At 40.1% G+C, this 23953-nt stretch overlaps 1 protein-coding gene across 11 annotated transcripts in view; it reads right to left on the bottom strand.

The window, feature by feature from the left end:
- The window catches only part of TSC1 (TSC complex subunit 1), a 32255-nt gene that overhangs the window by 4763 nt on the left and 3539 nt on the right, over positions 1 to 23953 (bottom strand). For 4 of the 11 annotated variants that reach the window (XM_080630829.1, XM_080630827.1, XM_080630826.1 and 1 more), the window contains 20 exons: positions 23235 to 23702; positions 15984 to 16046; positions 14701 to 14876; positions 13964 to 14067; positions 13185 to 13337; positions 11294 to 11438; positions 10124 to 10278; positions 9724 to 9797; positions 8107 to 8285; positions 7564 to 7673; positions 7202 to 7325; positions 6699 to 6814; positions 6290 to 6362; positions 4842 to 4940; positions 4171 to 4741; positions 3625 to 3668; positions 2807 to 2973; positions 1719 to 1901; positions 1243 to 1353; positions 549 to 671 (listed from right to left, as the gene is read on the bottom strand). In XM_080630829.1, coding sequence (XP_080486955.1) covers positions 549 to 671; positions 1243 to 1353; positions 1719 to 1901; positions 2807 to 2973; positions 3625 to 3668; positions 4171 to 4741; positions 4842 to 4940; positions 6290 to 6362; positions 6699 to 6814; positions 7202 to 7325; positions 7564 to 7673; positions 8107 to 8285; positions 9724 to 9797; positions 10124 to 10278; positions 11294 to 11438; positions 13185 to 13337; positions 13964 to 14067; positions 14701 to 14806 — 2637 coding nt within the window. In that variant the 5' untranslated portion in view covers positions 14807 to 14876; positions 15984 to 16046; positions 23235 to 23702. The other 7 variants (XM_080630836.1, XM_080630831.1, XM_080630832.1 and 4 more) reach the window with 7 other exon arrangements.

Raw genomic sequence — 23953 nt, 5'->3', positions numbered from 1 at the left:
AACCATATGAACCACAGAAGTTTTAGTAAAGTTAATACTAACTCTTAATAGGAAAATGACTGAGTGAGAATAAGACTACTTGTTTTAAAGCAGCACCTCACTAAAACACAAAATCCTGGTTAAGATCTTTCTACATATTCTAGCATTACTACCCTGCATTATACACTTTCACAAACATAATAGCCAAAGTTACTTCACCAGCAACAGTCTGCTGCCAATTATATTAAGAGAACATTAAGAGTCTTGGCCTTTAGCAAGAAAAAAAAAAAAATCACTAATAGCTTACATCAAGTGGCCAAAACTGACTTCAGGTGTACCCTAACATCCCCTTCTTAGCTTTCAGACACAGGACACTGAAGATATTCCATAAACTTGTAGCAAAAAATATCTGAACAGAAGATCAAATATGAAGTCCAATCCCTGAAAATCGATTGCAAAGTGTCTGTTAAATTATGAGGCTTTTTCTCCATTCTCAACACAAGGCTGAGAACAGCTTGATGATGACCTCAAGTGAAGTATTCCTCAAAAGGCTTCCTCTGCAACCATACCTTTGTAGTGTCTGTGTGCTTGTGCTGCAGCTGCTCCAGGTACAACTCATTGACCTCTCCAAGAACCAGAAGTTGCCTGTTCAAGAACTCCATCTGCTGTTGCACTGATTCACTGTTGGAAAGCTTTAAAGAGAAATTGAACGGAATCAAAAATTGGATTGAACAGTTCAGTGGGAGAGTCACACCTGATAGGCATTGTGTTCACAGGGTATTTTATAAAGGAGGGAGACAAAGACAAGAATCCAATTCATCATAGGTAATAAGTGTTAAATAAATCAAGTTTTGATAAAGCTGGTGACAGTCCATACAGAATTTGAGCAGGCATTGCTCCCCTTAAGATAATCATGTTTCCACTTAACACAAGAAGGCCACTTCTGATATGAGTAAGATCTCTAAATTTTCAAGATTCAGCAGAGCTTTACTACCAGTTCATATTGCTCAATCTGCAAATTCCTACTGTGGAAAAAGCAGCCAAAACGGGAAGTTTCAGAAGCCTCTGAACTGAATTTAAAGTTTTTTCCCCAAAAATACATGTCCCTGCATTGGTTTTATGCAGTCAATATTAGATTCTATGGAACTAAGCACAGGCTTCTTTCAGAACAAGAAAGAAAAAGCATCTGACAAAAACTATCAGAAAAAAGAACAACCAAACAGAAAGACACAACGGGACACTGGGAAGAGTGACTTTTCTTACCTTTTGAGAAACTTGGCTAAGCAGCAGTTCAGTGTGACACACCTTGTTGTTAGCCTTCTTTAGTTCTAACCTCAGATCTGCAATCATATTTCGGCAGTCTTCCAGCTTGGTCTGTTCAAACGAAGAAACCAACTCACTCAGGGTTCTGAAGCTTTAATAAGGACCAGCAACAGCAGATGGCTGGAGGGCTGTAACCCCTGGCACTATAAATTAAGATACGCTGAGCACTTTTGAAAGCCCCAAATCCAGCTATGAAACTGCACTTTCCTATTTCCAAACTGAGAACAAGACAGAGCTATAAGAAGATGATGATTTAAGGCATTTCCAATGATGCATTGTCATATACTGAATTAGGACAATTTCTCTAACAGAGATATGTAACTTTCTCTCAGGTATTTCATGCCATATTATTAGGAAGGTTATTTTTAAAACCAGTAAGTAGATAACACAATTTTGTTCAGTGTCGTGCTTCATACCTGCAATTCCTGGCTCTGGTTGTAGAATTCCTCCCGGTCATGTTGCAGCTGTCTGATCTGGCTGTGAAGCTGAGACACTATGTTTTCATGTTCCTCCTGAAACTGGTGGTACCTTGCCTGTTCTTTCTGCAGACTCAGTTTCAAGGCCTGGATTTCTTTCTCCTGCAGTTTCAGCTGATCTTTCTGTTAAAAACCCCATACAAAGCATCAGACAGGACACCTGCTTTGCATTGGACATCTACCTTAAGTCATACCTAAGTAAAACTATCAATAGCATGCAGGCATAACACTTTTCCATAGAAAAAGTTTTTTGGGGGTTTGATTTGGTTTTTGGCTGAAGAACTGATCAAATAGTGATAGAGCAGACAGACTGGTTTGGGTTTTGGCTGAAGAACGAATCAAATAGTGATGGAGCAGACAGACTGAAAACTCCAAGTCACATCCAAGGGCATAATAAGCAACAGCAAATTCTTCCACTGTACCTCACACTTTCAACAGGGACTTGAGCTTCACAGCAGAAGCAACAACTGATCTTTCAAAACCTATTTGGAAGTCTATTCTTGGCTTCTCCACTGAGTTATCAAAAGGTGAAATTGTTGATGGAACTAGCTATAATACAGAGATACAAAATAACATGCCTAAATCTGTAATAAGACATCCTTCAATGCACTTGTAACTTCAAATGGTAAAAACCTCTGGAAAAGAACATCTGAGTTTCTGAAGTTTTTCCTATTACTCCTCAATTGAAGAGTGAAATAATACAATAATACGGTGTCTAGCTAGGCATTAAGTAACCGTTCCACTAAGTGTGAAGCCTTTAATATTACCCAAAGGTAAGTGCTGGCAGGGGTCATGCATGCAGGCATCCACTGATTCAGTTGCCTATGGTCAAACAGAAACTCCTGGCTTTAATAATCACAGTGCACACAACTCATCCACAAGTTATTCCATAAACACTGACTTTAATAAGGGGAGAAATGAGGCTTCTTTTTTAATTGAGTGGTCCTGAAATATACTGGCCACACCAATTAATACTTATTCTAACAGCAGCGTGTTTAAATCACTGCTAGAGCTGTGTCCCTGCTCACCATGGCAGCATTACGTTCCTCCAGAGCTGTTGCTTTAATCACTTTTCGCAGGAGCCGACGGTTCCGAAGGGCATGTTGCTGTCTTTTGAAGCGTTCATACAGTAACTGGTTGTGCAGCAGAAGCAATTGGTTACGCAGGGTGTGAATCTCATCTGAAGGGGGAGAACCTGCAGGTGGAGTTAAAAGACAGAAGGTGGTACTGAATCGAACTGTCCCATGTACAGCAAATATTTTCTAAAATAAGCAAACTAGATTTATTTGAAATTAAAACTTAGAAAATGCTGTCTGCTCCATTTGTCTCCAACACAAACTTACAGTTTTAAACAGCTAAAGTTTTGAAGTATTTTCCCAGAGTAACATGTATATGCTTCCAACAGACTGATCCTTCTGTTTAGGAAAAAAAGCTAAGCTCACCATCACCACAGGTGCCTAAGAGCACAAAACTATGAGACACATGTGAAGCAGCAAGAAAAACAATCATCATTTGAGTTTTTAACTCAAATAGTATTGGAAAGGTGGAAGGATCTATTAGATGATCAGCATCACTGGAGGTTAGCAGATCTTCAATGGTCAAAAAGCAGAAATGTCTAGAACTGTGGGGAAAACAGTTTTCACTTTTCAAAGATTAAAAAAAGTAGCTCATCTCACTGGCACACAGAAGTATATCTGCTGAGCAGATAAACCAGGACTTAATGGAGGGCACCATCTTTCTGCAGCATTAGTTAAAAAAATGAAATAAAAATAGGTTGCAGGTCATGTTTTAAGCCAGTCTAACAATAGAGGAACAGATTGCCAAAACATGGGAGAAACCTCCTCACCTCCAAAGTGAGTCCAGTCAGCAGATTTGCTTGGCAGAGACAGTCTGAAAAATGAAAACGCAGCACAAACCAGTAAGTTTAAACATAAAAACACTTTGCAAGTCACTTGAAAGTGGAAAGCCCACCTCAAATGAGCTTAATAAAAGTACAGCCTAATAAAAGTTCAATTACAGTCAGTCAATAGGAAAAGAGTAAGGAGGAACTGCACAAGCAGCAGGCTGCAGAGCATGGAGGTGTAAGACTCAACATTTGCTTTTAAGTATCTTGTGCGTGACTTATACCTGATTAACAAATCTCACGAACAGTGGTATCAAAACCTGCTTTGCCATCCCATGCTCTGTTAGTGCAGTAAGAGCACAGCAGTCACACTCCCTTTGTATCAAAGCAAACGTTACCACTGCAAATACAGAAATCCTCCACCCTAGAAACCGGAAGAGAGTATCATTGTAGATTTCCAGACACAGCTGCTTTTTAGTCACAGCTATTAAAACAGAGCCAGCACAAATAGGAGTAACAGAAAGTCTGCAAAGATTTTCAGTCACCTACTTGTTCAGCTCCTTAGTGTGTGCATCCGCTCCTTGCTGTATCAGTCTGTCCAGAACTTCCACAGGAGAAGTAGAGGACATACAGTCATCATCCTGGGTTCCCTTGGCTTTCTTTAGCAGCTCCTCAGTCTTCTTGCCTACGAAGAGGTAGGCAGTCTTTGGTAATGCAACCTCAAAAAGGTGCTCATATAGGGGAGGCTGCCCACTCCGAACCACCACTCTTCTTTGTGCTGGTACTTTGCAAGGGCTGGGAGTGAGGATACTGGTCTCCCCAGCGATTCCTTCCCTGTTACCAGCAGGGCTTTCACCAGAGCCTCCACAGGGCTTGTCTATGGGAGTAAATGTTTGTTTGGGTGTTTCCCGTGCACTCTCAGGCCCAGACTTGTCCAGAGAAGATGTTAAAGGCTCAGAGGTCTGACTGTTTCCCTGAACACTAGAGACTACTGAATGGGTCTTCTTCTGAGAGCCTGACAGACTTTCATTTGTGCGGTAAAATGGAGAGTCAAATCCTCCTCTAGGCACCATGTGCTCAGCATCAGTTGTGATCTCGGAGATCTCTTTAGATATTGCATCTGAGAAGGATGGGAGGGGGAAGCATAATTACATATCTTGTATTTTGACATTACAAACATTTCGTTAGCCAAGATGAATGTAAGGATGATGAGTAATTACCTTCCTCTCTGTCCTTTTCAGCACTATCTTCAAAAGACAAACCACCTAAAAACTCTGCAAGATCACTTAAGGTTACTGAACTTTTACTACCAGATGTGTCTGTAAAAAAAAAAAAAAAAAAAAAAAAAAAGAAGGAAAAAGAAAAGTTAGTTTTACAGATGCTGTTTTCTTCAGCCTTAGCACAGCACAAAACAGAAGTCCTTAGACTAAACTTGTTGCTCCTTCAGATGTTTCCTCAAAGGAAGAGGTCCATTCTGTATAGGAACTAGTTCAGAGATCAGTCACTGATCAGTCCTGATCCCAAAAGGTATTTCGTAAACTTAACATTTGCTAATGCACAACAAATGTAGTCAACCACCTCTATGAATAAGGATGTGTTGTTTGCAATTTAACCCAGTAAATAAAGTGGCTTAAGTATAGTGTGACCACTATACTCCCACACTAGCATTAAACTCCCTTTCAGCTTCTGATCTGGCTACACAAGGACACAATACTTGTGGAAAAAAGGAAGTTTAGCAAACAGATGTAATACAGCCTTGACAATATGTGGCTACTGATCCAAACTCTGAGACACTGAAGCATGCAGGATAGAAACCTCTTGCTCACAGCTCAGTCACAGATTAGGAGTCCACTGAAAAGCCTTGCCCTGTTTCTAAGATGTAGTTGATGAAGTTCAGATTCCAGTGTTGCTATATGACTTCACCAAAGAAAAACAGCTATAAATTTCATTATCATCTCCACTTTGAGGATTGTGAAGATTCACAGTACAGAAGGCTCAAATACAGTGCCAAAATCCCTTTCTACAGCTGTAGATGACAGAAAAGGGAAAATGGAATCTCGATATACCTATCAGAAGCTGAGCTCCTCAACCATCCATTGTTGATTTCAATAATCCACAGGACTTTAAAAAAGTTTCAAGTACAGCAATGCAATTGTAGATAGACAACAATTTTTCCCAAAAGCCTTTAAAAGGAAGCATCATATCGATCCTTATGTGTAGCCTTACAGTTCGATCCAGATATGTGACACAAAACTTGGAAGTAAGACTTCATATACAACTTGCTGCTTTTCATAAAAACAAAAAAAATGACCCTCAAAGAATCATCTTTCTTTAAAAAATATGTAATTTTCAGACTTCAGTGTAGATCTGAGCATTTAAACATGCACAAGAATGCACAAGGGCCAGTTAAGAAAAAAAAACAACAAAACAATCTGTAAGCTATTTCTGAAGGTGAATAGTGAAAACAAAATCAAAAGCATCACAAAAAGGTTTTAAGTTGACTCATAGGTTAAGGCAGGATCCTGGAACTACGAAGAACTCGGGGGCGGAAAAAAGGGAAAAAGAAAAACCTGTGGAAAAGTGTTTGGCAATTGGAACATGTGTCAATACAAACAGGATTTGTTTACAATAGGTTATTGAAATTGGGACAGGAAAACAGAGTTTTTACCCAGTGATTTATCGCTGTTTATGACATTTTGCTGTCGGTACAGTAAAGGCCTCCCAGAATCTGGTTTGTCCTCCTGAAAAAAACACAACAAAACAAAACCCAAAATAGATTCTTTGCATCAGACTTCTCTTGGAAACAAACCTCTTGACAGTATCATAGAAAGGAAATTCCAGCAAACAGATGGCTTAAACAGCATACCAATACAAGCAGTCTTAAAACTGTGCAACTGGAAGTGGCAATAGTTGTCTTAACTTAGAAGAAAATGAACTTTTGCAATGAAATGCAACATTTTTTGTAGATCAGTTACTCTGATTTTGGTAATGTTTTCCTTCTCAGTTATGGTCACTGCATGTATGGCAAGTCAATGAAAAAAATATCAGATTTGTTTGGCAGAAGAATTTTGTTATACCTTTTTAGGAGGCGTGGCAGCAGCTGAAGGGAGTGAAACATGCACAAAGTCATCTGAAGTGCAGGGTGGAGGAGGAGATGTGGCTGGCGTTCCCAAAGGTGTTCCTTTCCCCCCTGCTGAAAAGGAGGAGCAAACGTTTTCTCAGCAGGCTCCTACTGCCTCCCTTCAGCTGAATATTGTATGTGAAGAATTGTCCGTTTAAACGCTATCTCAAACATTTACTTCTTAAATGTCTTTCAACTATTTACCAACATAAAAGTGCACAGTTTCCAAAAGACCTGCTTCAGACTTTGGCACTTAACTCACTGTAAGTTATTTCCTATCTCAATGCTTGCATTAGCACTGCTCCATATGACCAGGCACTCACTTAACAGAAGTAATGACATAAGCCTATCAAATAGCATGATGCGGTATTCCCATTTAAGAAGCTGACAGCAAAATTCGTAGCCAGAATTTCTATTTTAATAAACTTTGAAGGCCTAATTCCAAAATTCAGCACCTACCAGGTGTGCCAAATGCTTTGCTGTAAGGTTGTGATGCAGACTGGGATGAGTCTGATGGGACAACTCCAGGGGAAGTTGGTGGAGTGGTCATACCACAAACTGCAGAAGGACTCCAGATGATAACCTATGGAAAAGCAATACACAACAAACACAGATCAGGGAAGCTCAGAAAAGGAATACATGAAGCATCTGCATCCAGGTTCTGACACAGGAAATCAGGTGGGGATTAAATATGAAACATACACTACGTTCTGAAGAACTCACAGTACATCTCAGAAACATAAATTTTTAAGACTGTCACGAGAAACTATGAAAATAGTGCAGAGCATTAAAAGTGTGCTGTGCTTTGTCTTCTTCTTTACCTGCTGTGGCTCAGTTGACAGCCGTATTGACTGAGAGCTCAGGATCTGAGGTAGCTGCCCTGGCATTTGTGATAGTGTTAGCTGAGGAGTAGAATACGGGGTAGAAGTCCCTGAAAGTTTAAAAAAAATAGAAAAATTAAAAGTATCCAACACATCAAATACAAGTCAATGATTTTTCTGGCTTGTATTTAAAGGCTTTTAAACAAAGCATTTCAAATCCATTTAACATACACATTTGAGGCTAGCAAACAAGAGACTTTTCTTCCGGCCCAAGAAAACACCTACTGAATGTATCACACAAATTACAGCTTTTTTTGTTGCTGTTGGTTGTTTTGGGGTGGTGGGAAGGCAACTTTGTGAACATGCTGTATGTCTGCCTGACCAGAACATGTATCTATATATATTTATTTTTTTAAATTATGGTTTATTTCTGGTGCCTAAGAATTGGACTTTAAGTGGGATAAACTATTAAGATGTCCTTTTGCTATAGGGCCAGTTTTCCTCCAGAAGTTGGGCATTTATTAGCTGTCAGGCAGGTCTTACCATAGCTGCTCTGTGTGTCAATATAATAGCTGGCACTGGGGTCAGTTTGATGATGTTTTAAACTTGTGCAGAGCTTCCGAGACACAGAGTAATAGCCATCTTCATATGAGGCTTCTGCAGGGTCCAGGGAGATTTTGGCACATTCTATCACAACATCATGAGTTTCTAGTCTTTTCCACCTGCAGACAGTTTTTGGATCCAAAAGAGTAAGTTAGTCAATTATTGTTACAAACAAGAGTTCCTGGAGATATGAGGAATTGGCTTGTAGGATGGCTCATTTGTTCCAGACAGCTTTGCATGCTCCCACCCAAAACTGGAACAAGGCACCAGACAGAAATTGCAAAGGAGACTTGTAAGAGGGGTCTCAAATAAGAGACAAACAGCTTTGACACAGAGATCCATAAAGGTCTGCCATGGAGCACTCTGGAAATGAGGAACAGCATACGAAGACTTGGTTGATCCTGAGCTTCAGCAGCTGTAGAAATCAGCTCAACTAGACTCAGATGTTGGTAGTCAAAATTTAGACATGCCAGCAATGAGGAAATCCTAGATTATTTAAGCAAACACCATCTGCAATGCCAGCTTCAGGTCTGTGTTTTATCTCCAATGTTCTAGAATGTTGGGTTTTTTTTTTATTACTATTTCCTTTATTCTGAAAACTTTTTGTCACTAAATCAAGCAGCCAGATTAGATCACCTGCTATTTCAGGGGATGGAAATTCACTGTAAAGAAAGCTGTCTGGCTGAAGGCTGTCTACTAAAGGCTGAGTTGCTTTAGAATATAAAATATTATGTGCAAGACACCAAATCAGAAGGCTTCAACTGGTAGCTTTTTGCCAATTGTACTCCTTAGTGGTGCCACCCTCCCCCCTGGCTGGCAGAAGCCTGCAAAATTGAGCCTTGTGATAGTCAATAGGTTCCCATTTAGTAGTGTTTTCCTAGTGGCTCTGAAAAGCAGGGCAAGAGCACTACTGTGCAGCAACAAGAGTCAATTTCTCCTCTTCAGTGGCTGGGCCTGTGGAGACAAGAGAAAAGCAGCAAGTGGTGCTGCTGCAGGCAAATGAGCCTATTTCTAAAGAAAACTAATACAGCTGATAACGTTAAGACATACCTGTTAAAAGAATTGATCTGTTAACTGAACCAATATCTAGGTACCAAAACAAGACACACTGAAGCCATTTTAAACACTTCAATCCTACCAAGTACTTCAACAAATGAAAAGAAATAAGACCCAAACCATAAATCAATGATGTGGTAGTTTATTCAGTATAAGCAAACTCTTCTGGAACTTGATGAGAATGTCTAATCTTTAAGTTATAAAATTAAGGCAAAGTCAACCGTTAAATAAAAGAGAGATTCTACTCCTGACACAAGATTAATTTTAGAACCCCAATGTTCTTAATGGCCTTTCACAACAGTCTTTTCTTATTCATCCAGCTCTAGGCTTGGATGAAAAAAGTCTAAACGTTTACCTGGTGTACCTATGAATATGGGTGGCAAAACACCACTGGCACACACTGCTGCTGACAGAAAAGGTTTTGCTGTAAGCTTTGTGAAATAACTCCTTTAAGAGGTGCTTATATATAGCCCTTCCTAATAGCAGAATGAACGTATATACCTTCGTGGGTCCAGTTCATGGTCCTTAGATCCAGTCACTAATTCTGGATGAATTCGCACATGTTCCATCATTGGCTGAATGAGCAAGAGCAAGAAGAATAATGTATTATCAGTACAGCATCTTTTGATTGCACTGAAAAACACAAAGCTGATGAGGCATCTACTGATCCCAATAGTTCAGAATGTTACATTTAACAGATAAACTAATGCACATCATCACAGCTTCAAGAGATGATCTTGCTGCCAACTGAGATTTCAGTCTTTCAATAGATAGTTTTTATTCTGTTTCGTTGAGCAGCCCTCAGTTAAACCCACGTAAACGTATTAAATTGGCAAATACCTGCCTTTATACAGCTATGAACTCCTTGTCTCAGATAATATAGAAATAAGCAGCATTTTACCTTGACTACCTCTTCAAAGGTCTCCAAGTTTTCCTTCATACTGTAGTGAGAACGCAGAAAGGAGACAAAATTACAAGGATACATTCCATAAAGACGATGAAAGAGAGCATAAACGCTGGCATGAAGATGGACAAGATAAATCTCTGCCACATGACCTGGAAAAAGTAATTAAAATATTTTTCATTATACTGGAGAAAAGAACAAAGCTTCTAAGAATGCAAGAAAAGTACTTTAAAATTTGAAATGTTAACTGGCACAAGTCGTCTGAAATACAAATAGTCCCTATAGAAACTGTGAAATCTGAAACAACAGGCAACACCTATTCATCACTTCACAGTAAAACCAAATATTAAGATATGGACCATTAATTTCAACCGGTATTCTGTCATTCTTGAAGCACAACATTTATTATACTCAAGCTAAAACCTGAAACACCTCTGAACAGTGAGCCAGAGTCTGCAGGGCTGAATGGTTAAAAAAGGTTTGCTTCATTTCAAAAGGAAAAACTAAGAGCTTGAATCCACACAAAGCAATTACAACAGACTAGAATCTTAACAGCTGTCTTGTAAGTTCCAATCCTATTTGCAACCAAAATGGCCCTCTAAATAGCATCTCTATGTGCTGAACACAGCACTCGTTCACACAGCCGTAAGACACATATGTAGGTAACAGCAGTGTTAGATATCAGACACCTTACAACAAATCCAACAAACCCAACGTTACAACTGAGAGGACTAGTTTTATCAACACTTTCATGACTACTAATAGTTGCACATTAACAAAACTCTTCATGTTGCTTCTTCCCCCTCCCCATCCATTCCAGGGAATCTCAATTTCCCAAGTATCTGCCTCAAATGTTAGCGTTTTACCTTATCCGTCAAGATCAATCTCTGCTTTTCACTGTCATCAGGGTAGCATTTCAGTCCAGTGAAACTTCATGGAAGTTTCCATGGAGCACCACATGGAAGAATCTAAGAGACTTCTGAATTTTAAGCAAAGCAGCACTCCCCGATGCTAGCTATCGAAAATACTTTGTGGGCTTAATACATAATTTTCTGCATTTAAATAATCTCAGATCAGTAAGAGTCTCCAAAAAGAAAGCGCTTAGCAACTGAATACAACAAGGATACTACTAAACCATAACTGCATGCAACAAAGTTGAATTCTCACCTGGATTCTGCAAGCACCAGGCTGAGAGACGCCCAAAGATACCAAAGAAATCATGAAGGTACTGTTTGCCAGACTGAGGAATCATTGGCAACATGGTTATTAGCACTAGGACACCTGTGGTGAGTACTACTACATCTGTGTCAGTCTGCAAGAAGGGAAAAAACCTGCATTAGTCAGTTAAAAAGTGTTGAACTTAATTTTTTCCAAGGATGAAATGAACATTGAATCATCATCATGGAAAAAGTCCTCTACTTCAGAACAGTCCCTTTGAAACCTGTCATAACTTCATGGATCAAGATTCTTCTCTCTTTCATCCACAACTCTAAGAAAAAAGATTTGGGATTCTGGCTCCTATTCTACTGCTGCTTCACTGTATAAAGATTTTACTTAGATAAAAAGGGAATATCACCACAGTTCCACAACTGACTAGAAAATAAAACATCAACGGTATGTGAAGCACCTTATGTACCACCTTCATTCTTTCCCAGAGCTAAGAACACACTGCATTCAGTGCCTAGGAAACTGCAAATCTGATCAGGTTGTTCAAGGATGTTGACCCATTACCAATGCAAGTGTCAAAAGCTTTTCTATTAAAGCTGCTTGACAACTCTGGCTGCTAAGATTTCAGAAAGCAGTGACTTAAACAGTAACTAGAACCCCTCGGCTTATACCAAGAGAAACGGATGTGGCGGTAAAAATCTTTAGCTAGATAAAACAGTAATAAATAATCAGATTTTAGGACAGGACACAGATGATGTTTAACCTCTTTCCTAGCTTAATGCACATTTTCCTTGGCTCCTCTGCTTTGTGAGGACAGGGTTCAAACAGCACTGGTAAGCATGCAGGCAGGTGCCACCAAACTGGTCTTGGTATATCTCTCAAGAGCCACTTGGGCTGATCAGACATATTTATTGTTATGTATTTTTCTTCCTGTGTGCAATGTACCGCCTCTGTTGTCCTTCAGTCTGATATAACCTTTCACAGCCCATTTCATGTCCATCCCTAGCCCTCTGACGCATCCCTAGCACTTCGCATCTCTGATGTGCTCCCACCAGCTTTCTCACACATTTCACTCCTCTCACAGTCAGATAAGACTCACACTGAAAAGGATAACAGAACTCACCAGGCACATCAGGAGTCCCAATAACAGCACCTGTAGCTTCTTTTTTGGCAGTTATAAATTCATTGTATTTTTGTTTTGAAGCACACTGGCACTTGACTACATCATCCATTTTAATGTGACTTTAATGACTAATATGAATTCTTCACTATCACATTAAATCATATTACTGACAACACATCCTAGGTCTCAAAACACTTTCTGTTCTTTATTCACTGTTACAATATTGTCCAGGACTGTAACAGCTAAATTTGCAGAGGGAAAAAGAAAAATGCAAAGCATGGGGAAACAGCTACCTCCTTATCCGCAGCTAGTAAAGGAAAGTCTGCTAATTCCAAGGTAACTGCACCATGAAATAACATCTTGCATGACCCATCTACACTGCAAGTAAAGTATATTACCTTACGCGCACAAGTTTCAGAATGGACTAATGGAAAGTTATTGCATTCCTCATTAAGTTCACACTCAAGATATCCATCAACTTCACTGATGGTCCTCTTGCCCTTAACTTCCTTTTCGAAAAGTTGCAGTAAACTTTCCTAACTCAAAGTTATGCAGTGACAGTGGCTTTTAGGAAAAGATTGTCAGTAATAACAGGATCAGCACAGAGTATTTAGTTATTATAATTGGCTCAGTATTTTAACCAACATTTTACATTCTCTCACAGCTTAACTAAATGATATCAAAACAAAAAAAATTGCCTTTCATTACATGTATGCATATTTACATCAGGTGTACAACGATTTTATGGACAACACTGACAGTTCTTACCTTGAGACATTTAAGTAATGAGAGTAGGAGAGGTGCTTGAGAAAGTTTATGTTTCCAAGATGGTTGTCGTCTTATCACGTGTCCCAGCAGAGAGAGAGTGGGTAAACGGGTAGCAGCTTTGCCCATATATTCATTAATTTTATCCAGTAGATGCTGATAGAGGATTTTGCAGGGAATGGGAAAAAAAGGAAAGGCAATTATTTTTAACTGGCATATATTCTTTTTCACCAATCTATATTCAGCAGTTTGCCACCAACAATTATGGAAACTATGGACATTTTACAAATATACAGGATATGAGAGCAAATAAAACCCAGCAATAACTTTAAGCCTGCTGGTAGTGACATGTTTCAGTCCAGAAGCTGTCACTGCACTTCAAAATGTTTATCATAAATAAATAAAAATCTGGTCAGCAGAAGTAAAGCAACTAGTAGTGCTATTCTTTCAAGCTATCTAAAAATCCATACTTACTCTCAAAATACCCCATTTGTTTTAGGCTAACACATCCAGCACCAGTAAAACTGCAAAGACAACATTAGTCCCCAGAAAAGCTTTCATTTATAGGGGTTCTTTGCTTAATTGGGTCAGTTTAAGAAACCCAAGAAACAGAAAACTTTGAAGCTTTTTTAAAACTTAACTACTCTTACTATGAAGATACTACATCTCTATAATAAGGTAATTCTATACTGCAATGGAAAAACAGAGGTCTAACAGATGCTATTTAAAGGCTGCTTCAATACCAGGCTAAAAATTTGCCATACAAAACAAGACTTCTTCACCTTGTCATGAGGCTCTTGCAGTGTGGACAATATATGCAGTGCCTGCTGAGAATTGGTTTCCAAGTAATAGTCCACCAGGCTGTTCACAAGCATAGGTCCACGGTCTGTCATTTGTTTACAGCAAGAAAAACACACACATATATTCTCAATACACCAAAACCAAAGCATCTGTTACAGGGATATTGCACAACTTCTTAGAAACTATTACACAATTTATAACATAAACTAGTACTTGGTGTTTACAAGACATTTGGGAAAATGAGACCTCTCAACTCCATTTTCTAGTTCTTAACCATTCATGCAGTTGCATTTGGCTTGGGGAAGATAACTGGGGCTTTTTAATAACTAACAAGTACTGTCTGATCTTAGGTGAGGTTTTTTATTAGTGTTTTTTTTTTGAATTAACAGAATCCTGCTAGTTCCCATAACGTGGATACCTAATTCTTTCTAGATACACTTGACAAAGTTTCATCAGCTCACAGCTTGAGGTTATGCCCTAGGAAAAGCTAGTCATCTTATAATAGCATTTTAACAATTATGTAACAGACTTTCCAAGAGGCATGCCATTAAGCAAAATGGACTGAAGAGAAGCCTCAATCCTTAAAGTAATTTCAAACCCAAATATCAGGAGTTTCTTTCAAGTTACATTTGCAAAGACCGTGGGGTTTTTTTTTTCTATCAAACACATTGGGTGTATAAGCACAACCCTTCCTCGAATTACGTCAAAGGATACATACCACAAATGAGATTATCTTTGAAGGCAGCTGTTATATCTTCCAGGACACCCAGAATTGGAGAATCCAGCATTGAGAGGAGCTCACCAACATTTCCTTGCTGTGCCATGATGCATGTACTGACATGAATGTGGAGGTTAAAATTTCAAGAGTTCCTCATTGGTGTCTCTCTTACCAGACTAGAAGAGAAGAGAGAGCAAATGAATGAACTTTTCCTTTTCCCTTTCCATTTTGCATCTCCCATCTCTTCCCTATTTCTTTTCTGCAGTATTGCCCATTTAATATTGAAAGGATTCATGGAGTTTACACACCTGCAATAAAAGCTGTAAGAGAAAAGTTTCCAAAGAAGCCAGTGAGTCATGAGCAGGGTTTTCTTCACAATTTTGAGACACTAATCTGTTCTGCAGAAGGCACTGGCTAGCACATATACACCGTCAGAGCATTCCATTACCATATTGGTTTTAATTTGCTCTCCAGGTCACTCAACTAAGACTAAAGTTTTGAATAAAATGCAGATAGCTCCCTGGAATAACTCCATTCTCACTTTCTTACAGCAATTCCTCCTCAACCAAAATTGCAAGTCCTTTTTATAGCAGTCTACACTCTGGAGACAACATGAATCTCAAGAGCCCTCTCCACTCCTGAGGCTAGATTAGAAATTCACTGTCCTCAGCTTTGCATTATTGCATACTAATAGATTTGTGCTTTAATACTTGCAACATGGCCAAGCTGCAGCTGTTAGGAAACTCAGTTAGGGTTACTACAGCTGCTGTTCTCTGGCCAACCTGTGCATACTAAATCACTAACTTAGCAGCACAAAATACCTTGTTTGCACATATTTAGTGCATGTAATTTAGTTTGCACATAATTAGTGCGTAATATATTAAAAACTTCGCAGTCAAACCCTGCAGAGATTACTAAATGCAACTGCGTGCAAACAACATGACTGGTCAGCTTCACAGTACTAAGCAGGAATAAATCTAGACCATTCCGGCTTGTAAGATGGCTTTCTCCCATGTACCAGCAATGGAGGGATTCAGGTATCACATCTATCTATCAATCACAAAATGAATACAGTTTTTTTTAAACATAAGAATTCCATGCTGAACTTTTCCCAGGGGCACAGAGAATCTGGCTTCACACCACACCTAATTCTACTAGCAAAGGTTTCTTCTTTTCCTCCTACTTCAAGTCAGCACACATTCTTCACTTCCCTTATGGAAGGCAAGACTGACACGTATCAAGTTTACACACAATTTTTCTTACTGCAATTGTGTATACAGCACCTGTTCTGTGGACAAGCTGAGCTTCTGTCTGCAGTGCTGACAGCCACACACCTTTCATGATCACTAGTAAAGAAAAAGCATGAAGAGGTTAACAAAAAGAACCATTTATTTCTTCCTTATCAAACCTCAGATATTCAGAACAGCATGAAGTTCTTTAGTAAGAATAGCAGAGCTATGAACATCCTGCATGAGGAACGTTAGCCCTTAGTTTGAAAAACACCAAAAAGTTTTGCACAGTTCCCTTTCCAGAATTGTCCACAGGTTAAGCTATGCAACAGCCTCAAACAAGATTGCTTTCACAACAGTGTAGTTTTGTACTGTGAACCTTCAAAAGCTGCTAGTTTTATTTATGGTAGGTGAAATATTACACACAAAGAAGTCTCCTTTTATCCTGCCAAATTCTGAACCTAGAATAATTACCATAACAGTTTAAGTCTTTAGATTCTAGTCAAAACATTGTCAATTTTAAATAATAATGATGTAATTGCTTATATACATTACTTTCTTGAAAACTTGCGTATAACAATGTTTCTGGACCGCAGGAGTTAACCTGTCTACCAGTAAACTTTGTCATTTGCAACGTATCGCTCTGTAGTTGCAGAACTGCCCAAGGTCACTTTTATTAGGGCCACAAGACATCAGCTCACTTAATCTGGCACTGATTACAAACTCCAAGGTGATAATATGGCACCACACTCACAACGGGCATTTCCGCAGCAACAAACTTTTTTAAGTGTTACAGTAATCACTGCTTTAGAACACAAAATCAACCCCCCCCAATAGTCACAGCTGTACAGTCCCAACATTTCAGTTCATCTGAAGCAGCCAACAGAATCTCTAAACCAAGCGCTTCAGATTTAAATGCTGTTTCTTTGTAAATCCCATGCTGGCAAGACGTTACAACTGCACGCTTCAAACTGGCTGGTAGTGTAAGCAAGACTTTCAACTAAAGCTAATAAAAGATAAACTTGGGGTGGAAGAAAGGAGTTGCTTTTTACTCAGACCAGAATGGATCTCTGCTTTCCAAAAATATTAGAGCTGGGATTTGTTGTGGTTTGGGGTTCTCAGGTTTTGTTGGGGTTTTTTTCCTCCTTATTGTGCAGACTTCCAAGCTTCAACTTGTTCCTCAAAGAGCTTGCTGTTTAGAAGGCAAGCAATGTTCAAAGAGTGACACCATCCTTTCAGAAAGTTTAAAGCCACTCATCCGTGCAATCTACGTAGTCAACCCTCCACTCTGCTACTCATTTTCAGGAGTCAACTGCTTTTTTAGTTTCTAGCAACAGCTGTAATATTTCATTTACTAAATTACAGCTACACTGAGATACCAGAGAAAATGCAGAACTACATACGGTGAAATACTTTACTACCATGAATCTATTCTTTTATTTCTGAGAACACTATCTCTGAGACTGTAAAGGTGCCCCAATTTCTATCAGGACAGAGGCTCAGCTATGGTTAAGCAATGGATTCACCAGCTTCCTAAGCAACATGAATTAAGTTGTTTAAAGTCTTGTTAACAAAAGAGATGCACGAACACACCCCCAAACCAGCTGCAAGCAAAACCTGTTTGGAGAATTAAAGCAGCATACATGCTAGTCTCTGCTTTTTTACCCCATAAAGACCTTGTCAACTCTCTTTTCTGTTTCCCCACCCCCCACCAAAGTGAAAAGAATGATTTCTATATCTTATTTTCCTCTAGTAATACCAGATCTTCTCCAGTAAAGACCTCAACAGCAGATTTCACTAATTCTAATAGGAAAAGCTATAGCATAGTAAAGTCAACATGCCTTTACAGACACTCCAGGTGGGTTGTGGACATCAGGTTCAACAATACACTTGCAGACAGATAGGAAATCACTGGTTTAAATGTTCAGTAGGTAAGAGATTTCAAACTTCATGCTATTGGCCTGATGGCACACATAGACATGACAATCAGATAGCAAGGTTCGTAAGGCAAGCTTAGTTGCAGATAACTATACACATAGGTAACAAATAATTTCCCAAACTCCCTAAACTGAAACGGATGCCTCCGGTGACCTTACGCCAATAAATTAAGCACAGTTTAAACAAACTTGTCAATGCAGCTGATTGTGCACTGAAGTACTTGATGTAAACTAGAACAAGCTCCGCTCCAAAAGCCTGTATTCGTGATACTAATAAAGGTATTTCAAACCCCATCTAAGAATGGGACAATATTACACACAGGTAGTTCAGTAGGTGGGCAGTTTACCTGCTGAAGTTTATAAATACCAGTACAATGTTGTCACCCTGCTATACACAAATAGCCACATTTTATGAAAAGCAAATCACAGCTTTCTCAATGCAGGATCTCTTGTAAATTTGTGAGGAACAGATCTGAAGTCCTGAGTCAGACTGAGACCCTCTAAATCATATTGGGTCCATGATGCTCAACACAAATGAACAAACCAGGAAATTCCAGCAACAGCCTTAAATCACGTCACACTTTTTTTAAGCAAAGACAGATGAATAACTACTTTCCAGCAACAGGCTTTTAACTTCAATCAGAAACACCATGTTCTGGTAGATGAAGTACAGTTCCCAGGGCCCATAGTGTCAGCATGATTTATGACCAGTCCCACCAGTAATTTGTGATGTGATTTTCACACCTTGTAGATAAGGAACTCAGGACAGGTTAAGGAACATCCATTATACTGTAAACCAGCAAGATCATCTATTGAACACCACAATGTATATGCCACAATGTACAGTAGTTTGTATCTGGGATTGATACAACATCTGTGGTAAACAGGATCTCCCTTAAATCTTTGCAGTATTCATATCACAGCCACTTCTTTCTTCTCAAATACATAGTAAACAAGATGAGTCTCTTTAATGCTTCCATTCCCAGCTATTGCAATCATTCCCCTACTAGTAGAATTTCCACATCCCTGAAGCCTCACTTGGAATAGACAGGGTTAAAACAAAGTCAGCAACTCTTCCATATAGTTTGAGTCACTAGTCCTTCACTAACTTTTAAAATGAGTTTTATATATAGATCCAAGGCACTAGAGACTAAAGAGTGAAAAAAACCCTCATTAAATACATTTTAAAATGCAATATTTTAATCTGACTGGAAGATATAACACCAGTAGCAAACTTCTTATATTCAAGAGCTTTCATAAAGACAAATTTTAGTAAGAAGTGTTAATTTTAAGTACCAATACAACTTTGGAGCCAGCTGCCAGAGAAAAAAAGGGGACAACAAGCCAAGAACCAATTTAACAATTCTTTTTAAATTAGTAGCTAATTTAACCACAACACAATAAAGTTAAGCTACAATCTTGAGACAAAGGAAAAGACTGTAAAAATATTCATTGGAAAAGGCTAAATAGAGAAAGAGATAGCTGAGTATTTCGAAAGATTATGACTTCTGGAAGTATTTCTGTCAAGAGAAGATGTTCTTCTGTTCAGTGTATTTTTATCTCAAGCCAAATGAAAAAGCAGCTGGTAGTGCCAGTTATGCTTCTCTGAAGGGTGGGGAGGAGGGGGACACACTCAACGTAAATGCACGCTCCTCCCAGAATGTCCTCAGCATTTGGAACAACACAGAAATTGAGCCACTTATTCTGAGGGGTGCTCTGTGTGGGGATGAACATCACAGTTAAATTTGGGGCACGACAGTCAATCGTTATTCACCCCACTCCAAAGGAAAACGGGGATTTTCAACAATGTAAGGCCACTGCTGACAGTAATGAGGTGATACCAGACCTCAAGACTTAACACTTTTCCATCTGATTTCGGTCCTCAGGTACTGCTTTGGAGAGGCCATGAATGAGGACAGAAGTATTTTATAGCAATCACTGCTTTCAATAACAAAAAAACCCCAGATTGACAATAAAGCAGCTCTTCTCACTCAAATCTTTGAAGTGTTTATCATGACAGGATTAGCCTTACTCCCTCCCCCTCTGATACACAAAAATCCCAGCCTGCTTTATATATTCCAACAACACTCATTTTTATATTGTCTTCACAGGTAAACTAAACTCTACATTACAGAAGTGACATTAGCAATGAATGAAAAGTGACAGCAGGGAGAAAATCCACTGGTGGCAATAGGAAAATAAGCAGCTGATCATTCCTTTTTTAACCACACAGAAATAACAACTCCATAAACACTTTAAACATCAGTTCAAACTGATCGTTACAATTGGCAGTACAATTTATTTATTCATTTTAAACACTGAAGGTGTCTGGCTTCTAGTAGCCCACATTTTTCTGGTTATTTTAAGCTCTGATATAAGACTCCGTTCCTGAACTCAGTAATTCTAACTCAGTATTACAGAAGTTCTTCTGTATTTTGTTACAGGTGCTTAACTGATGCAGGAACAGGAAGATCACAAAAAACACCAATAACCTCAAACAAACAGAGAGAACTATATTCAGCAATTTTTAAGATTCTTTTGAAACTCCACTGTGCTGATACACAGTGCTAATTGCTACCCATCAAATTCCTGTCAGGGGGGAAATTGTTTAAAAGCAATGCATGTTGAAAAAAGCCCAAACATGGTAGGGCTGACACTTCACCCTTTGGCAGCAGTCATGCTAACAAGCATGAAAGGGAGTTATTTCAATTCTTTACATACAACTGCATATATTAATAGCAAATAAATAAATAAGAATAAGCCCTGTTTTTCTACGCCAATTTAATTAACAGTACACAAGGAAAATAAACTCAATTAAGGAATCTTTGTAAAGCTATGAACAGGTAAACAGAAAGCTCTGGATTTCACAGTAACACAAGGAGCAAGACTCTTAAATCTCTGCGGGAGGTTTTTTTTTGCCACCAAGAGAAGCCTTTAAACATATTTAGAGAGTTCAGTAAATCTTGAAACCTCTGCAAACTATGTAGTGTGCTCAGCTGAGGTGTTTTAAGTACTCCAAGAATTAAAGTCTGCATTAAACAAAACAATATCAAATGATGTGTAACTTCTTAAATGCAACCAAAAAATAATAATACCCTGGAAAGTGACAGCAGTTCACCACTGCAAGAAGTTTGTTCAGTAACCTTAATGTGCTACCCAAAGAAATGCTAATGCTAACAAAGGAAGTATTATTACTTGTCCTCATTATGTTTATTAAGCTATATGAAAATACTGCAGCTAGAGCTCAGACCAAGACCCTAAACTGCAACATTATTGCAAAAAAATATATACCTGTCTGCAACATGCTATAAAATCTGGTATCCCTCCATTGCCTCCACCATTATAGAATCATAGAATCATAAAGTGCTTTGGTTATTTGCTTATTATGGAAGGCATCTTTTCCAAAAATATCTATATATAAACATATATCTCTATATATAGATATATACACGAACATGTGCACATGTGTTACAGTCTATTCAGTTTTTACAGAGACTGACCAGTAAGCACATCACCAGCTCATCTCAGAGCTAGTAAGAAAGTGTCTGGCTGTAGGAATTCCAGGAACTGATACAAGTCAACATGGCAGCAGTTCAGCTCTAAGTAGGGCCAGCATTCATTTTAAACTACAAATAGTTACTCAAGTCAAATACTTGTTCAAATACCAAAACATCTGCAATTGGACAGTATCTCTCAGGGAGGATCACTTTAATAATGCTACTTTTTATTAGCTACAATAAAACTAAGTTCTGAAGTAACAATGAGTTAAGAAGCCAGGATTAAACACAGCCAGAGATAAAGTAATTTTAATTAAAGCTTATCTCATTACACATTAGATATTCTGACTGTATTTTCATCTGAGTAAACCCATGCAACTCCCCACAAACACAATTTAGTACTGAGTTGACTGGGCTGTTAAAAAAACACCCAATAAAACCAAACAAAATCCAAAACATTACAAAACCCAGAACAAATAAACAAACCAAAAAAAGTGTTTTACTGAGGAAAGGATCTTAAGCCCATGATTTTATTTTAAGCTTAAATGTGGCATAGCTGGTTTTGATAAGCAGAGTACCTGACTGCTGCTTAGCAAAGCAAAATCAACTGCAGACAGGCGCATGTATTCCCAATGCTTGCACTGATCATTAAAACTGCCTGAGCTTCCAAAGATTCAGTTTCTTGTTGTTCCTACATGTAAACTGAAGAGTATTTTTTTCATCTCATGGGATCACTTCAGTATTAGTGCTTCGATTATGACAGATTTCTAACAACCTGCCACAAAAGTCAATGTCAGGAAACTACAGGATCAGACCAGACAAAGAATGAAAACCTTTGGTATAAGCATCCACTGGAAGGTTCTCTGGAAAGAGCAGCTCTGGTAACAGCTCTGCACATGAAACCTGACCCCAGTTTCTGTGTAATTTCTATAGGGTTTGAACCATATACTCCTTTAAGGCATGTTCTTTCTTCCACTCACTGCCTTGTAAAAGGCTCATTAAAAATACTCCAAACAACAGCAGAAGCCCTGACGAAACTGATAAAACAATGATAAAGGCTGCATCCACAGCAAACGAAGAATGAAAACTTCAGAACTGCAGCCTTCCAAGTTCTTTGTGATAACAGGAAACAAAATGTTTTCTTGTAGAAGTAAACAACATCCTGTAAAACATTACATACCCACGAGCAAGGAAATAAGAAAAGCCTTCTCCACCAAGGGGACTTTTAACAACTGCTTTAATGCCTAATCCCGAACGAGGGAACCTCCTCACCAAGTAACTGAAGAGCCGGAGGTCTGGCAATCTCTACTCAGCGTTTGAAACGGAGATGCTGAACCTTTCTCGATAAAGAGTATAGAATTAAAGGGTCGCGTTGGCTGGGGGGGGGACCCTGCGACCTCAGCCCCCCGGGCAGGCCCACCGCGGCGGGGGTGGGGAGCGACTAGGGGCAAGTTTGGCTCAGGAGAAGGAAAGTAGACGGAGGAGAAACATCTCCCCCCGCCAAGCTTTACCCTCGCCTTCCCCATCCCCCCGGCCCCTTCCCTTTCTCCTGCTGCCTCCTCCCCGAGCCCTTTCTCCCTGCCTCCCGCCTCATTTCGTTTCTCTGCCTCCTTCTCTCTGTTCCCCCCGTCTGCCTCCGCTCTCGCCCCGCTGGGGGAGGAAGGAGGAGGCCCAGAGCACTCACCTCTCCTTCTCCTCCCCTCAGCTGTTTACCACTCAGGGCTCCTCTAGCCCACAGGGCGCCGCCATCTTGGCCCTGCCTCCCCCTCCCATTCACAGGACGCTTCTCTCCTCGAATCCCTCCGCCGCACAAACTAGTCCCACTTCTGCGCCTCACTCCCCCCTCGCCCGACGCCGCGCGGATCCCTCACCGCCCCGCTCGTCCCTTCCCCGTCACGGGCCTTCCTCCACGTGGGGCAGCGGGGGTGCGGGAGCAGCCACCGCGCTCACCCGGTCTCCCGCGGCGGAGGTATCTCAGCGCGGGAAGCGATGAGGCCCCGAAGAGGTCGCGTGATTCTGGGGGCGGTGCCGCGAGGAGCCCCGGGCGGTGCCGACGTCACGTGGGGCGGGGCCGGGCGGCGGCCGGTAAACAAGGCCCTGCGGAGGGAACGGTGGCGGCGCCCGAGGGCGGCGTTTGGGGCAGCGAGTGCCCGGCGGGAACGCGCTGGTGTTTGTTCTGCTGCTCGCTGCTCCCTGCGCCCGCGGCACACAGGGGCGCGGATCGGGACCTCCGGTGTCCGGGGGCTTTGGCCGCTCAGGGCAGGAGGGTCCGCGGGCCACGCCGTGAACCCGGTGTCAGGCTGCGGCCTAGGAAGCGGTTTCTACTATGCGTGAATATGCTGAAAGGGAATAATAAACTCAGTGAGGTGCCTCTGTGTGTGAGTGATGTTAGCTGGGCAGCTGTGTGTGCTGGACTGCTGGAGTCCTAGAAAGACATTCCAGGGGCAGGCACTCAAAATGTGATGCCTTTCTGCTTGATGAATGTGCAAAGCTCATGTCATTCATCCTCTTTTGGATCCCTGAGTGCTTCATCCAAACTGTGGATGAAGATTATTTTCTTGCTGAAATGCAGCAACCACACAAAATAGTC

This window comes from Psittacula echo (genome assembly GCF_963264785.1).
Source record: "Psittacula echo genome assembly, chromosome: 16".
NCBI classification, from domain to species: Eukaryota; Metazoa; Chordata; class Aves; order Psittaciformes; family Psittacidae; genus Psittacula; species Psittacula echo.
Note: the sequence above shows the minus strand (reverse complement) of the source record. Positions and strands in the feature narration are given on the sequence as shown.